Source organism: Nyctereutes procyonoides, unplaced genomic scaffold (genome assembly GCF_905146905.1).
Source record: "Nyctereutes procyonoides isolate TBG_1078 unplaced genomic scaffold, NYPRO_anot_genome, whole genome shotgun sequence".
In the NCBI taxonomy this organism is placed as follows: domain Eukaryota; kingdom Metazoa; phylum Chordata; class Mammalia; order Carnivora; family Canidae; genus Nyctereutes; species Nyctereutes procyonoides.
Window position 1 is genome coordinate 11,064,915 of NW_026575036.1, and position 18,538 is coordinate 11,083,452.

The following is an 18,538-nucleotide window of genomic DNA, read 5'->3' on the forward strand; positions in this document are numbered from 1 at the left end:
GGTAGCTCAGTCAGTTGAACATAGGACTCCTGATCTCTGAGTCATGAGTTCAAGCCCCATCTTAGGCATGGAGCCTGCACTTAAAAAAAAAAAAAAGATATCTTCTTGTTACTGAATAGCAGAGATTAATTCCTTTAATTTCTGAGAAAGGGTGGGTTAACAGAAATGAGTTAGGTGATGATCAGATTAGCTTGATATCTAGAAGGTGGAAAGCACAAAACGAGAAGGAAGGGAATAGAATAAGAAGAGGTCAGGTGATCTGGCTCTCAGATAATTAAGGAAGGAAGATGAAGGGGTAGAAAGTGTGGAATAACTTTTTTGATACTATGACCTGCAGACAATTTGAATAAAAATTTGAAGAATTTATGGTAAAAAGATTTTTGGAGCTCTCCCCAACTTACTCAAAGTTTCTTGGGGATGGAGTCCAGGAATTTGATGCATACTACAATTTGAGAACCATTGCTTTTGACCTCAACTTTAAGACATGTTTTTCTCAAGTTGTGCATCAGATGCAAGCAGATCCCTCTGACTAAATGTGATCCCTCATTCCAATTGCTTCTGCCTCCATGTCGCCCTCTTCTGCTTCTGTTCCCCTTGATTGATTCACACTCCTGTTTCATACTTGATTCATTCATATGCTCAATCTAAGGGATGAACATATGTCTTCCCCATCAATTCTCATTAATGATCGGGCTCTCCCACTGTTCACAGAACACTGAAATCACAGAATCACAGCGGTGGAAGGAAAGAACATCCAGTGTGTTCTCTTTTATCCACTCAGAAACTCTAAGTATATGTCTTTGGTGTGTGTGTGTGTGTGTGTGTGTGTGTTACACTCACATACAAAATGAGCTAAATGTTATAAATATAAACATGAAAAATACAAAGACATGACCTGTTAGTTCTTACTCATAAAGATATTTAAAATGTGGGTGGGACACAGGAAACTTTCTGACTGTGAAGATTATAAAAATATTCTAAAGCAGGGTCCGGTAAACTACAGCTTACAGCTTATAGGTCAAATGGGGCCTGCCACCTGTTTGGGTTTTTTTTTGTTGTTTTTCTTTTTTTTTTTAGTGAAGTTTCACTTTAACACAGCCATGCTCATTTGTTTTCATATTCTCTAAGGCTGTTTTTTTTAATAAATTAATTTTTTATTGGTGTTCAATTTACCAACATACAGAATAACACCCAGTCAAGTGCCCCCCTCAGTGCCTGTCACCCATTTACCCCACCCTCCACCCTCCTCCCCTTCCACCACCCCTAGTTCGTTTCCCAGAGTTAGGAGTCTTTATGTTCTGTCTTCCTTTCTGATATTTCCCACACATTTCTTCTCCCTTCCCTTATATTCTCTTTCACTATTATTTATATTCCCCAAATGAATGAGAACATACACTGTTTGTTCTAAGGCTGTTTTTACATTAGAATGGCAAAGTTGAGTATCTGGAGCAGAGACAGCCTAAAATATTTACTATGTGACCACTTGCAAAATGTTGGCAAACCCTTTATAAAAGTAACACACAGTTTGCAGGTCTTACAGAGCCAACCAGATGTTTAAGTGGTGATACATAGATAAGTAAGATACATACATACACACGGGTTCCTAGAAGATGGTTTTTGAAACAACCAATCTTATATCTCTAAAAATGATTTTATATCATCAACAACATAAATCTCCACAAGGGACTTTCCAGAACTTTCCCCTACTGTATAATTTCACATAACTACTTGGTTGTGACATAGAAGGGGGACTTTTTTGGTTCAGCCAAGGATAACTATTTCCCTTTCTGAAACTTGACATTTTGTTTCAATACTTCATCTTCTAGAACTATTTTGTTACAACGATCTGTCATTTTTCCGTGCCTCTGTGTTTCTGAAATTAAAAATGTATGACACAAATTGTGGCCACAGCCACAAAACACAAATACTGAACAAGCTCATTGCATTACTAATAAGATTCACATATCTACATGAGTCTCTTGGCTCTTGAGTCAGAAAAAATTATTTTCATACACTAGCTTAATATTCTAGCACTGGATCTACTGACTAGAAGATATTAGTTGGGTCCCTCTGTCATGCCAGCCCATCTCACACTTCTGCAATGCATCTTCAGAAGAAGTGTCAGCTATAGAGTATTTTTCTTTCATTTATGTTTAGGCTAGAAAAATGAATTAATCAATACACACATGTAGATACATGCAAGCGTGTGTGCGCGCACACATGCACACACACAACACGTATGCTCAGAATATTACTTAGTCCTTTGACATTTGTGTTTTTATATTGGCTTATGTGTTTACTAACTGTATTTTCTCATGGGTTCATTTTTAATTGATTTATCTTTAAATATTTGCTAATAACGTCAGGGTACTAATTAGTGCATGAATAAAAAGTACAACCATTAGCATATCTTTTAAAGATTTTCAATAATGCTTTTGAGTTGGTGGATAGCTTCTAAAGCAGATTTCTGTGCCATTTGTTTTTTTTTATTATTGTTTTAGCATTCTAAAAAATCGTTATTGTCTCATTAATTTTAGGGCAACATAAATAAGAACCAAGTACCCTAAAAACAGTTTAGCAGAAATTTATGCTATGTCACATTTCAATAATATTCCCACTGAACTATTTTTTGGTACTTGGAGCCCCCCGGAATTTGGTAGGATGTGCCATCCACTGCTATCTCCCACATCTGTACCACACTGTTTTCTCTGTCCCTATAATGTAATGTCTCAGAGCATATAACCTCCCCATACATATCATGGCGAATATCGCCTCTACTTGTGCTCATTCTTTCCCTATGATGGAGAGGCAACCCTCTCTTTCTTTTGCTTATCTAAATCTCATCAATATGTAAGATTCATCTAAAATGTCAGCCTATTCACAAAGCCCATTGCATTAACTCTAGCCAAGATCAACCTATTTCCTTTCCAGTCATCTATAACACTCACTTGTTGATTGTAATATTTGCTCATTTGCTCACTAACTCACTCAAAAGTATTTATTGTATCAAATACAAGTATTATGCAGTAAGCAATGCACACTCATGAATAAAACATAACTCCTGCCTTTACTGAATCTGAAGTCTAGCAGAGAAGACAAACAACTAAGCAGGCCACAATAGCCCTGGGATATATGCAAACACAGTGTGCAATGGGAACACACAGGAACAGACCTGAATTAAAGCAATGGTAAGGAGCTCAGGTTCTGGAGTCAGAGTGTCTGGGATTGGTATCAAAGTTGGAAAAACTGTTGGAAAATCAAGAGTTCCATTATGGATATGTGAAGTGTGAGATGCCTGAAAAAACATTTAAATGCAGATCTCAAACAGCAGTTGGATGTACCAGTCCCATGTTCAGAAGAGAGGCCCACGCTGAAGATATAAATTTGGGACTTATTGTGGTACAGCTGGTGTTTAAAGTCATGTGACTGAATGAGATTATCTCGGGAGTGAGTGTCAATTGAGGAGACAAGAGATCCATGGAATGAATCCTAGAACACACTGACTAGAAAGAACACTTCTGATAGAAGCAGGAGAGAGGAATAGGAACCAATGAAAGAAATTGAGAAGGGGCCAATCAGGAAGCAGAAACTCCAAGAAACCATGGTGTGTGAAAGCTAAGTGAAGGAAGTATTTCCAGAAGAGGAGAGTGACCAACTGTCAAATGTTAGTAACAGGTCAAATAAGATGAGGAATGAGAGTAAATTAAATTTAGCAGCAGTCACTGGTGACCTCACCAAAAGCTGTTTCGGTGCCATCCTAGGGATGAAAGCCTGGCAGGGATGAATTCGAGGGAGAATAGAAAGAGAACTGGAGATAGCAATTGTGTACCAATCTTTTGAGAAGTTCTAGTATAAAAGGGAGCCAAGTTATGGCCCAGTGGACTAGGGGGTTTTAGAGAAGCAGATCTGCATGCTTGAATGCAGAGCAAATGATGGAATGATCGAGTATAGAAGGAAATTGTTCCCTCTCTGCTCCTCTGACTCTTCCTCTGACTTTCTTCTCCCCTTCATCTGCCACAAGCTCAATTTTCCCGGGCCTACTCCTAACCTGAGACCCCAGAGCATCCCAGATATACATCTTCCACAGAACCTGGCACACTGTGATTGTTTTTATGTCTCCCTGTAATTACTGGTAAATTTCACGAGGGTAGAGACTATATCTCATTTATACACCTTCATCTTCATGTCCATGGTCCAAATGATGTCTGTAGAGTATCTGCCCCCAAAAGGAGCACATAATGTGACCACAGGAGGGAGATATCCCCATGAAAATGTAAACTCATTGATGAGAGAGATTTTGTTCTGTCTGATCACTACTTTATCCTCAGCAATGGGGACAGAGCCTGGTTCCTTTTTTTTTTTTTCCAGAGCCTGGTTCTAATAGGTAATCAATAAATATACTTTGAATAAAGAATCAATTAAGAATGAGTTTAGGGGCACCTGCGTGGCTCAGTTGGTTAAGCGTCTGCCTTCGGCTCAGTTGGTTAAGTGTCTGCCTTCGGCTCAGGTTCCTGGGATGGAGCCCCTGCTTAGCGAGGAGGCTGCTTCTCCCTCTCCCTCTGCCTGCCTCTCCCCCAGCTTCTGCTCTCTCTCTCTCTGTCAAATAATAAATAAATAAATAAATAAATAAATAAATAAATAAATAAAAATAATTCATTTAGCTGAGGGAAGTCATGAAAGTAATTCTGATGAGTCTTAACCTTTATGGAGCACTTCTCATGCACCAGGCTTTATGCAGATGCTGGATGCATGTGCAGAAATGTTTGTTGAAAAAAAAAATTTTCAGGGCACTTGGGTGGCTTAGTCAGTTAAGCATCTGCCTTCGGCTCAAGTCATGATCCCAGGGTTCTGGGATAGAGTCTCACATCGTGCTCCCTGCTCAGTGGGGAGCCTGCTTCTCTCTCTCCCTCTGCTGCTACCCCTGTTTGTGTGCTCTATCAAAATAAATAAATAAAATCTTTAAAAAAAAAAGAAAAAATTTCAACCTTTATATTACATTAAAATTTTAATTGAAAATCTGCTAACCTTTTTTTTACTACACAGTATGCATGGCAACAGGATACAACAAAGTTTTTTTTTTTAATCTGGCATCTGATAGGCATTTTTTATTTCTAAATTATATTAATGAGGAAGGCCTACTAACCTTTATCTGTCATACCACCCATAATTAATATTACTACATAAGAGTTCCCTCAATAAATTCCTTTTCGAATGAAGTACAAAGAAATTTTGTGCTTCATTAATAATCAATATGAGTGGGTTGGATTTTTTTGCATTATATATGAATCATGTAACTAGTATTTCTTTTTTTGCCTTGGTTGCCAAGAAATATAGAATAATAATGCTCAAAGTAACATTAGTTAATAATCATGTATTTTACTACCTCAAACTGCTTTGTGAAGGCAACATAGAAAATTATCTTTTGGTGGAGGGGGAAACAGTTGATCCTGGATTTCTTAGAAAAGAAAACTTGCAATTATGTTAAATTTTCAAGCAAATTTCCTTTAGGTGCCTATATCTCTACGTATCTGTTGTCAAGACTAACAATGGTTGTTGTTTTTTTTTTTTTCCACATAGCTGGGCAATTAGGTTAAGTTATTTTCTGAGATTTTAGAAAGATAATCTCTTCATATAAAGAAAGTTTTTTTTCAACGAAGTTCACATTTAGGGAAGTTTCTACATTATCAAAGTCTATGAAGTGACCTTATATACCTATTTTCACAATAACGGCTGTGCTCCCTACCCTTCAAGTTTATCTATATCTGCTTTTGATTATAATTCAGAAATGCTGAACATTATTCATCCCCAAGGACTAAAAAGCAGCTCTGTACATTTTTTTTTCCAATCTGGTGTGTTCTGCAGAACTGTTTAGAAATTGCTGCCTACTATGCTGTCCTCTCCCTTCCATGGATTCCTTTTAGAATTAAATATTGGCAAAAGGTGGTCATTAATGAATACTATAGATATTAATTATATTGTGCATATTTTTTCACTCTTGGTTACTAAGAAGCTGAGTGCTACCAATAAAGCAGTAAGAATATTAGCTGAGACCCTTAGCATACTTAGATTCCTTTTCCTTCTCGAGGCTTTTGATCTTTAATTCTAAGTCTAATTATACAAGTGCATTTCTTACTCAACCTTGAATTCCCTTCACAAGTAGGTAAGGTATAAATAAGTACAAAAATATCCAGTAGCTGGTTTCTCCATTACATTATTTAAAACATAATCTAATCCAGTAGAGGAGCCATCATGGTCCAACTATTCTCTAGTGTCCATAGAAGTCTCTGAAAGTTTACTCTGAAAACATAGTTGATGGATACCCCTCAAATTTTATAGATGAGAAAGGTGAAGTCAGAGAAGTTGAGCGATGTCATCAGCTAACGGAGAAAATACAGCGTGCAAGGGGTGAATAATAGCTAAGCTATTTGTACAGTATTTTAGCCAACATGTTACTGAGCTACAAGTGCCTCTGTGAGCTGAAAAACCCAGCTGTGTTTTCTACATTCTGCACTACAAGCAATAATAAAGATGAAGTAATTGTAAGTTAGTTAAAACCCTTCAAAGATATTAAAGATGGAAGTTATGTATCCAATTACAAACCCATCCTTCTGTTTCTACAAATAAAGTAAATGAAGCAATGCTGATTACTATATATTAGCATAAGAAAATAGAAGCCCCAAAGAGGTGAGTGGAGAAGTCTCTAAGGAAAAACATTTTAAGTAGTCTGAGTAATATATACACTTCATACCACTTCAGTGTAAATTAAAATTTAGGCATTTAGAATATGTATATGCATATCCCTTAAAATGAATATAGCTCAAGGAATTGCAGCTATGAGATTAAATTCTTAAGGAAAAGAAAACGGATGAATGAGGACTATCAGGACATCTAGCAAATTCTTTCAGCATGACATAACATAAAGAATCTTAGTCCAACAGGATGGCTATTCCTAATATGCTTTCTCTCTCTCTCCTGAAAGGAAAAAAAGAGATACTGGATAGGGACAGGGTAACAACCCAAGTATCTAAAATATGGTAGGAAATGCTGTGTATTTTTCTGTATGGAAAATAATATATAGAAGCCTCTCTGTCTGATAGCTCTAGTTTTCCTAAAAGACTTTGAATTCAGTGGATAAAGTTGAAATAAGAGCAGACATAAGGAGGAGCCAAAGACACAGCAAAGGACTTCTAAGTTGCTAGAATTCAGATTGATGCTCTAACAATTATGTCACTCAGAAATAAATACGTATCTAGCAAACATGAAATGTTAAGCAGAAAAATAATTGCTTCCACTGAACTTGGCTTCATGATCCTTATACCAAACTAACAATTACAGAGTCCAATTTCAGTCCATTTCCTGGATTGCATTTTTATTGCTCCCATTAACCATGAATTTGAGAGGTCATATAAATGGCAGTAACCCAAAGATTCTTTGTTGCTTGGTGAAAGATACGTAGGTGCCTATTAGAGGATTTAAATCTATTGTGTCAAGTATTTTTCCTCTAAGATATTCTTCTTTGTGGAAAGTTTCCTTTTCTTTCTTTCTTTCTTTCTTTCTTTCTTTCTTTCTTTCTTTCTTCCTTCCTTCCTTCCTTCCTTCCTTCCTTTCTTTTTTTTTTTTAATGAGGCCTCCTGGGTACCTCAGATTTGGAGAATATTAAGTAGCCAAGACCTACACACACGAAACAAAGAACAATACTAGGATGATACACAGCATAAGCTGTTGTGAAAGTATGTATGCAGTTTTGAGTTGAACATAACAGATGGAAGAATTAATACAAAGAAAAGATCATTGTTGATTGGAATTCATCTAAGAAATGGGGTAGGTTGGTCTCAATTTGGGTCTTAGAAAAAGTAAGGAAGTACTAAAATGAGTTTTAAGAAAAGGAGGAGATATTTTATTAGTTCAGAGGTGGTATCAGGAACAAAAGTAAGAAAGTGCCTGGCATGAGGAAGATACTACAGGGCTCTATGTATGTAGGGTTTGCTGATATGATTGGTAGAGACCACTCTACTGAATTAAAAAGCCCATAGGAGTTCCATAAGAACCTTGACAGCCAGCATGCTAATATCAGTTTGGTAGGCCTTTCTTAATCTTACCTAGGGTTTGTATTACATAAAATTATTATCAGCCTGCATACATTATTGCAAGAAACTATTCCCCAAACTCTTCTTAAGTATCTACTATATGACAAGATATGTAGTTGGCATGAGATCAGAAAAAAAAATTTGTGCCTGTGCACACAGAATTTATACTCCAGTGGAAAAATTTATCATTAATTTTTATCAGGATTAAGGATGATAATGATAACAAGAAATTATCTTTACTTAGCTTTTTAATTCTAAAAGTAATACTTAAGTTATAAAGACTAAAGTTTTAGAGTATTTCATGTCCTAGTCATTCATTCCTTCATTTATTTTTCATTCATTCACATTTCATTCATGCAACATTTATTAGATGCCTATAATCAAGGTCTTCACAGTTATCAAACATGTTGACTTAACTCAAATTATTATAATTCATTTCATATAAAGACATTAGTAGATACCACACAAGAACCCTACCAATAATCCCAAAAGAAGTTCCTTTCTTTAAAATACCTATAGCACGTTTTGGCAGAGGTTGTTGCCTCTGATGAAATGTTCTCCCCCTTCCTTCTATCCTTCAAGATTCAGTCCAAGTGTCACCACATCCATGAACCCTCTCTTGACTCCTAGGGAACATGTGTCTCATGCATGCCTGTCTTGTGCACACCACCATTTTAATAAAAGCATATTAATTGTAAGCTTCTGGATAGCATCTTTTTTTTTTAAAGATTTATTCATAAGACACACACACACACACACACACACACACACACACCACACAGAAAGAGAAAGGCAGAGACACAGGCAGAGGGAGAAGCAGGCTCCATGCAGGGAGCCCGATGCTGGGACTCCATCCCGGGACTGCAGGATCAGGCCCTGGGCTGAAGGCGGTGCTAAACTGCTGACCCACCCAGGCTGCACCTGGATAGCATCTTTATTCATCTTTCCATTTTAGCAAGTAAAACGATGCCTAAAGCAAGAGGTGCTCAAGAAATGTTCTTGAATGACTATCTTATAATAAATGAGCCTCAGATGCATTGTATATGATTATTAAAATCGAGTGCTAATAGCTGTTTGTGGATCTAGCTACACAGGTCTTTTGTTCCTCTAAACATGTCAAGCTCATTACCACTTTCAAGCCACTTTTTGGGATGTCCCCCATACCTTCCCATTTCATACTGCTGACATTTGCTTTCTCACTTAGAGCAAGCTTCAATTTCAGCTCCTCTGAGAAAACCCTCCTAATCTCCAATCTACAAGAGCATTTCATAACTTTTTTTTATCACACCCAGTTCTCACTCACTACAGGGCTTGTATCACTCTCTGCTGTCTTTCTGGTCGACTCTTCATTGCTCCCAGTCAGAATGCAAATTCCCTGAGTGCTAATCTCTTGTTAATAGTCACTGCTGTACTCCTAATATCTAGCATAGTGCTTGGTATCTAGTAGGCACTCAAAAAATCCTTGCAATTGAACAAAGAATAAATGAGAAATTTGGATCCTCTGGTCCATAAGTGGCAAACCATAGCTCATGGGCCACGTTCCACTTGCTGGTAAGTTTTGTTTGGATTGCTCAATGTTTTTAAAAATATCAAATGATTTGTCAACTGTTTTTTTTTTATTTATTTACGATAGTCATACAGAGAGAGAGAGAGAGAGAGGCGCAGAGACACAAGCAGAGGGAGAAGCAGGCTCCATGCACCGGGAGCCCGACGTGGGATTCGATCCCGGGTCTCCAGGATCGCGCCCTGGGCCAAAGGCAGGCGCCAAACCGCTGCGCCACCCAGGGTTCCCTGATTTGTCAACTTTTAAAAATTAAGAGATTTTACATTTTTCAAAAATTTCAAAATTCATATTTCTTTTGAAATATTGAAAGAAGTGGAAATCTAGGGCCTATAATCCAAATTGGAAAGTCAGCAGATGTGAGTAATGGCCGCCTACTATGGAAGAGGATCACCAGACTGTCCCAGCCTCACCTGCTCCCCCAAGGGCTCATTCACATGCCCTGTCTGACCCTGAAAGTGGTCTGAATTTGGCCCTGACCTCTTCTGCTGAAGCTCTCTTTGTGACCTGTTCTCTACAGCACACTCATATGACTCCTATAAACCCTGCCTTCATGGACTTCTCTTACTACTATATCTGGGACAGCATCTTCCCAGATAATTTAGTCCCAGAAATTACCTTAATATTTTTTGCATTATGACATAGGAAGATTATATAATCAAATACTTAACTGAATTCATTATACACCAGAAGAAAATCTAGGTGAGTGTTTAAGAGATCTCACTGGGGCAGGGACGCCTGGGTGGCTCAGTGGTTAAGCATCTGCCTTCAGCTCAGGTGTGATCTTAGAGTCCTGGGATCAAGTCCCACATCCGGCTCCCTGCATGGAGCCTGCTTCTCCCTCTGCCTATGTTTCTGTCTCTTTCTTTCTCTGTGTCTTTCATGAATAAATAAATAAAATATTTTTTTTTAAAAAAGAGAGATCTCAATGGAGCAGAAGAAACCTATCATTAAAACATTAGAAAGCAATTAATCAGGAAGAAGTAGATATAACTACTATGACTAAGATTTGTTACTGTTAATTAAAATTCATGAACAAAAAAATGAACCCTCTCAGAAGAATGGATAAACACATTTTCAAATAATTCACACACACAAAATAGAAATACTAAATAACCTTAAAGAGACTATTTTGGGGCACCTGGATGACTCGGTGTCAACTCTTGGTTTCAGCTCAGGTCATGATTTCATGGTTGTGAGATCACCCTATGTCAGGCTCCATATCAGTAGGGAGTCTGCTTGAGGTTCTTTTCCTCTGCCCCTTCCCCCACTTACTCCCTCTCTCTCAAAAAAGAAAAAAAAAGAGTCCATTTTACTGGTAATCGAAAAAAAAAGTGAATTAAAATGAGGTCTCCTTTTATCTATAATTCATTAATTCATTTAACAGACATTTGTGAAGTGGTCACTATTTCCAAATACTATAAGTTTGGCAAAGATTTTTTTAAATAGTAGCAATTTTAGGATTCAGTAAGATTAGTACCAACACACATTGTGGAAAACAATTTTCTGATATGCATCAAGAACCATAAAATAGTTACTATCCTGTGACTTGGTAATTAAACTTCTTGGAATTTATCCTAGGGAAATAATCAGTGTAGTAGACAAAGATTAATATATAAGGATGTTAATCATAGCATAATTTATAATATCAAAAGCATTAGAAACCTAATGTCCAACAATAGGAGTGATTAAATGAATTATGGTACATTCAAATGATGAATGATTATGCAGACATTGAAATTATGTTTTCAAAGACCATTTAGTGACATAGGGAAATTCTCATGAAAAAAATTTAAAAACCTGTATTTTAAAAATAATTTCAGATGGCCAATTAAAGTGATCCATTCTTTCTTGCCTTATGAGCCAGGAGTTAGTTTTGCTTTCTGTAAGCTTGCTAATTAATAGTCCTTTCCATATACATCTCAATTCTGGTAGTATTAAAATAAAGGGTCTTAAAAAAAATGAAGGGTCTTATATGTTCACTGAAGCATTTTTCACAATAGTCAAGATATGGAAACAATCCAACTGCCATCATTGGATGATGCATAAAGAAGATGTGGTGTGTGTGTGTGTGTGTGTGTGTGTGTGTGTGTATAATGGAATATTGCTTAGCTATGAGAAAGAAGGAAATCCTGCTGTTTGCAACAACTCGGATGGACTTTAAGGACATTATGCTAAGTGAAAATAAGCCAGAGAAAGACAAATACCATATGATCTTTTATTTGTAGAATCTAAAAATAGGAAGACAGAGAAACAGTAGAATGATGGTAACCAGGGGTTAGAGTCTGGGAGAAATGGGGAGATTTCGGTCAAAGGGTATATGCCTCCAGTTTTGAGACTAATAAGTTCTGGGGATCTACTGCACAGCATGGTGACTATAGCTAATAATACTGTAATCATATACTTGAATATTGCCAAGAGAGTACATCTTAAATGTTCTCACCAAAAAGGAAATGATGATGCAATGAGATGAAACTAATGCTATGGTGGTGATGATTTTGCAATATATAAATGTGTGTAATCAATACATTATAACCTTAAACATACACAATATTATGTGTCAATTATATCAATAAAGCTGGGAGAAAATAAAATAAAGTGTTTTTCAGAGAGAAAAACAGAAATTGCAAAAAAGCAGTATGTTTAATACATGTTAAACATAATACAAAGTACTGAAGAATGTCCTAGATTGCAGGCAGTTGACCATTCTATGGAAAGACAGAAATAAAGAGAAGGAACAGTACAAAAGCAAAGTATAAAAGAATAAGATCACGGCAGAAAGAGGAGGCAGAGATGTGTAAGGAGAACATGCGGAGGACAGAAAATCAAAAAGGACACATAGCTGAATTGTAAGGAAATGTTCTGCACGCCCTATAGTATTAGAACTTAAGAAATTCCCTTTTTGATGTATTTATAGTTTTATGTAGATCAGACGAGACACTTACAAGAAGCAATATTTGTTTCTTGTAACACCAACCACAGGAAGGGCCAAAAAGGATGTCATGGTAGAAAAAGCAGAACTACCTCACTACCATGAAAAGAATAACAACAAAAATTGAAAGTCTGAGTGCACCAAAATAAACCGTCTGCACAAAAGATGATTATAGTAAAACAAGGAGGAAGTTAAACCTTGGTTTTGGAATTACTGGACTGTGCAAAGGCAGAAGCCAATCTGCATGGTCATCAGCATTCAGGAGACAAATAATTCTCACATTCACAATGAAAGCAGCAGGGTGGGCTTGACCGCACCCTGGGAGCACAGCTATGCGGCTGCTCCTGAAGCCAAGTGCACGACGCCTACCCTCTGCGTTTGTGCTTCGCTGTGGGAGCTGTTTGGACAAGCAATTCATAAGGGACTCAGCAACCATGGTTGGCCTCCCAAGAAACCAAATATAACATGCCGGCCTAGACAAAGCCAAAGGAGTCACTCGTGGAAAGATCAAAAAAGCACAGTTCGGCTCTCTTCTATGAGTGAAAACTGAATTTTTTATATACATAAAAAAGGTGGGAGGAGTCACTCAAGAGAATATATCTAAAAGTAATAAGGTAACAAGGTTCTGTGTCACTCTAAGAAAATAGACAGCTGCTTAACTCCACACTGTCAGTTACATACCCATAATCTTATCTATTTCAGTAAATTGTATCCTCTTGTTTTTTTTTTTTTGTTTTGTTTTTTTTTTTACTACTTCTGAATTCCCACTCCTTGGACTTGGGCAACCCCATAATCATCTGAATCTAATCTAATCTCTCCAAGCACTGTCATAAACTTAAACCCATCAAGATCATTGGCCCTTAGGCCACCTGTGTTTTTAACTTCTTTCATATGTCACATCGTTATCTTTCATTCTATGACCAGCACTAGCACTCTTTATCCTCATTCTCCATTCTTCTCAACATCCTCCATAGTCTCTTTTTAAAATCGAAATATTCTTTGCTCTTATACTTAGTCTGCTTAAAAATGAACGGACCTAAAAAGTCTTTTCTTGACCTCGACGTTTTTCCTGTTCCGCACATTGTACTGGTAATCTGAGATTGCATTTTTAAACCTCCTCTTCATGGATGTGGGTGATTGGCTCAAACATTTGCCACTCCACCGATTCCAAGGCTCACTTAGCTGGGCTGGTTGTTCATTTCCTGCTGAAAGGCTGCAGGGTCAGGACTTGTTCGTGTAGCTGCTCACTCGTGCAAGAGGGGACAGCCTCCCAAGACAGAGCAGGACTAGCTTTTAGTTGAGAACACATGAGTGGCTGAATTCCCCTACTTCCTTCCTCTAAAATTTTCACTGCTCACTCTAGCCCTCTCTTCCTTGTTGTTTTCCTTCCACAACGCTACAGCTTCTGAAATAACTCCTTGCCCATGTACATGCTAGGCCATCAGTTTCTCTCTTCCTCCTAGAAGCCAAATCGATTTTTATTTTCAGCCTGTGATTTTTTTTCTTCCCACTTACATTCGATCTTTAGTCATTCCTTTCCTAGATATGTTGACTCAACTCCTGTCACTTGAGTTTCTCTCTCTAAAACGATACCTTTGGGGTGCGTGGGCTGCTCAGTTGGTTAAGCATGTGCCTTCGGCTCAGGTCATGATCTTAGGGTCCTGGGATGGAACCCCACATCGTAATAGAGCTCCTTGCCCAGTGGGGAGTCTGCTTCTCCCTCTCCCCCCCTCATTTGTGCTCAATCTCTCTCTCTCAAATAAATCTTTAAAAAAACAAATGAAAATAAAATGACACCTTTTCTACCTCCTAAATCTCTGTGCCTACTTCCTCCAACCTGTCCCTCATTCTGGCTTTCAGTTCCTCAATACCTAAAATTCTCTTTTATCTTTCTAGCTATAACCTATCAGCCTTTAATCTGTTTCTGGTCTTATATATGCATTTTGCTATGCAATGAGAGACTCAAAGATCTTCTCAGTAATCAAACCGTATTAAAAAACCAGAGCAGTTTCTTTTGTTAATATATTCTAGAATTGTACTCCTTCCTGGAATCTTTTGTAGAAATCACACTCACATTTACATAAATTACACAGTTAAACAGAGTAGACGAGAGCAAGAAGTGTCTAAAAAGAGCAACCTCTTAACACTTTAAACTGATACAGTGTCCATTATATCTCAATAAAACTGGAAAACTAAAAAAGTCAGAATAAATAAATGTACTTTATATCTAATAATGTTCAATTAACTGGTAGCTGTAAGGGGAAGAAGGAAGAGGGAGAAGTGGACAACGTGAGAAAATGACTAGAAAGAAAGGCTGGGAAAGTCTACAACGTTTTGACTGTAACCTGTAAAAAGGAAGGAGTTACTATGCACAAAAAATCAAATTGGCACTGTACATTTAAAATTTTTAACTTCTAAACAAATCTGCATTAGAAGATGCAAATTTATTCATGTTAATAAAAATGAATTCCTCAAACAACACTTAACAAGTGCCTGTTTTCATTAAGTACTATAGAATGGAAATAGGTCCTCTAAAAGGATTTAAAATGTAGCCTCATATCTGCTAGACAGTCAATGGAAACCAATCAGAAGCTGCTGCTTTTAGTTTCTGTATGAAGCATGCCAACCTACAACTCAGAAGCCTGAAGCCATCTGTAAAGGTTCATCCCAATTAGACCAAATGTATCCCCTTACTTCACACTCTATCTTTTCAGTTAGCTTCTCCTCCTCTCTCCTTCAAGCTTCCATTTGCTGCCATGGCTTTCCTATTTCTCAGGCTCTGACCTGGGAGTGTCTCCTTTCTCCTGGCCCAGCAGTTTTTGGTGGCAAGTATCATTTTCTGTGAATCAGCACCTAGCCTAGCTCTAAGAATACACTTGGGTATTGGGGGAGCATTTCCTCCTCCTTCAGCCAGAGCAAGGGGACAGGTGCTGAATAAATGAAGGGACCAGAATTAGAAAATATACCAAGCCATAACACAAAGCACAATTGATAAGATGAGCAATAATATAAGATATAAAATGTGACACCTGATGGGCCAGAATATAGATATTGTGTCCAACGTCTTTTGGGGAAACACCATCATCTCCACCCTCGTCATCCCCATGGTCACATTCCAATCCTTGGTTATAGGCATTCTTCATCACATCCACCTATCAAAAAAAAAAAAAAGTTTGAAATGCCACAAATAATAGGCATTTTACATTGTTCACAAGGTAAAAACTGGAACACTTCCTAAGACTTAAAAGTATAAAAGAACTACAAATGAAAATGGCCTTGGAAACCATCTTTATTTAAATGAACATGAAAGTATTATCCTACAGTATTATCTATCTTCCTGGAGAAATTTTTGCTTTGATGTCTGTTGACAATGCCAAAGTTCCCATGCATTAGGAGACTCTGGAACCCAGGTTCTTTCAACCTGTTGTTGAAAGAACAGGTAAGTTGTTGCCCTATTTAATCATAAGAATAGAGAATTTCTTGCTTTTCTTAGCTCACTGCCTTACAGATACAAGGCTCCCAGTTAATATATGTTAAATAAAACTGCATCTTACATTTCTCTTTATCTGCCCTCCTCAACTCCATTTCCTTACTATGAAAGAGAGAGAGTAAAGGAGTACCTCCTATTGGATTGCCCGTGGTACCAACAGTGGTGCTCATAAGACTGGGACTTACTTAGTCATGGGGCCACTGAGTGATATAGTTTGAGTATTACCTCAATGCTTTTGAAACCCAATGCTTTCAAGGAAAAAAAAGAGTAAGAGAGACAGAGACAAACCAAGAAACAGATGGTTATCAGAGGCGAGATGGGTTGGGAGATGAGGTGAAATAGGTGATGGGGATTAAGGAGGGCACTTGTGATGAGCCTTGGGTATGTATGGAATTGTTGAATTACTATATTGTGTACCTGAAACTAATGTAACACTGTATGTTAATACGGATGGAATTAAAATGAAAGAAACTCAATGTTTTTAAAACATGCTGAAACTACTTCATGATTTCCATATACGTGAGGAGGAAAATATTAGAAGTTATATAAGAAGTTATATATAAGAAGACACATTAATGATCTCTGTGGAACTCCATCAAATCTTCATATAATTTCCTTTAGGCCAAGCCTGGTGCAACATTTCCCTGATAGACACAAGTACAAAAGGTACTGGTTTTATTTTTATTGTTCAGAAAGAGGAATAAATATAATTTTTGAGCAGTACATCTTTTTACACCCCTTTCTCATATATTCCAATACACAAACTAAAGCAAACTTATTTTTTTCTGGCGAAAAGAATTTTCAGATAGTTTAGTAGACTGTGACAATCTGATTAAGAAAAGTGCTTAGAGTGGATAAAAACCAATGAAGTAAGGACCCAAATCACACAGACCTTTGCCATCATGGGATCTTCTGAGTTCCCTGGAAAAGTAACCTGGAAAGGTTGTGATATGCCATTATACCCTGGTAAAGCAGTAAAAGCCACTAGACCTTTTTCCTGACATGCATACTATAAACATCCCTTTTAGGATGAACCTTATTAATACAGTTTCAAAAGTTTTCTAAACAAAATAAAAATAAAGACAAAACAAAAAAAAACACAAAAGTTTTCTTACCAGTTCCCTGGGTCTCATGTTAAAAAGAATTCTTTCCGCATTCTCGCTGTCATGTCTGCTTTCCATAATAGCCAACAAAAGCTTAGAGGCATTGTTCTAGAGACACAGATTGAGTTAATGCACATAGATAGCCTATTTCATGGATTAACGATCCCTGCACTTGTTTCATTTGACATTTCTAGGATCATTTTTTAAAAAACAAGCAAAATTTTAAACTGCTAATTTTAAAAAAATAAACTGCTAATTTTCATTTGGTTAATTAACATTTTAATTGAGTGTTTCACTTCATTGTCAACACAAATAAAAATAATGAATCATGAAAGATATGTTATGAAGAACATTTTAAATATTGGTGAAAGGATGTTTTAAATAAAAAAATTGACCTTATATGTAATGCATTAAAATATAATACTTTCCATCACCATTTTCTAAATAGACATTGCCATGATACCATTTTAACAAGACAGTAAGGTGAACCAGAATCAATGATGTATTTTATAGAAATGGTATATAATTTAAAGAACTTAGCACAATTGTTTTTCACATGAAACATGAATACATATTAGCATATCAAAATCTTAAGTAAATCTGAGCAATAATTACTGAGAATTAATCTATAAAATTTTAAATTCATGAGTTAGAAGTAAATTATAAACTTATTGATAATAGCTTACTGGTCTCTATGGCAGTAGACATGCAACATCTTTACCATCTGGGTTATAGAAGAGTAATATTTTCTATTTTGTTTAATAGAGACTAAAAATAGTTCACATTGTCTTTGATGTTTCCAGTTTGGTTTATAAGTATATATTCTCAAACATTTAACTTGCAGACGCCAAAAATGCTTCTGATAGAGTTGACTTATAATCCAAAGAATTACAGAAGGTCTTACTACACAAAGCACAATACCCTTAACATTTGGAAAGATATTTCTTTACACTGTTTTCAACAGCACTGGCTCAGAATTGTGGCAAACAGTGAAATGATAAAAACCACCTGGGAGATATTTCTATAGTGTTTTTGCAATATTTATTTAGATAGAAATCTCAAGCTCCACACACAATCTTTGATAGGAGCATAAGAGAAGTAAAGTCAAATGGCTTTAAGATGTTTCTCAGTGACTCAAAATTAACATTTTGTAGGATAAATACATCAACTGAATCAACTGTTTGATGTATGTAGACAATCACCACATAAATATGTTAAATTTGTACAAATTAATTTTAATGGGTATTTTAATACCAAGTTCTAGCCAATTATTTTTTCCTTCAGGAGTGCAGCCTAAAGACTATCTTTAAATGACTAATATTAGTAGTAATGATGTCTGACAATGATGGGTGCAATGTGACTGAC

At 36.7% G+C, this 18,538-nt stretch overlaps 1 protein-coding gene across 1 annotated transcript in view; it reads right to left on the reverse strand.

Moving 5' to 3' along the window:
* The window catches only part of ITPR2 (inositol 1,4,5-trisphosphate receptor type 2), a 469,109-nt gene that overhangs the window by 125,882 nt on the left and 324,689 nt on the right, over nucleotides 1–18,538 (reverse strand). Inside the window, exons 44-45 of the mRNA XM_055318489.1 lie at nucleotides 17,186–17,281; nucleotides 15,610–15,732 (exon numbers count right to left, since the gene is read on the reverse strand). Coding sequence (XP_055174464.1) covers nucleotides 15,610–15,732; nucleotides 17,186–17,281 — 219 coding nt within the window. The remainder of the gene's footprint in view (nucleotides 1–15,609; nucleotides 15,733–17,185; nucleotides 17,282–18,538) is intronic.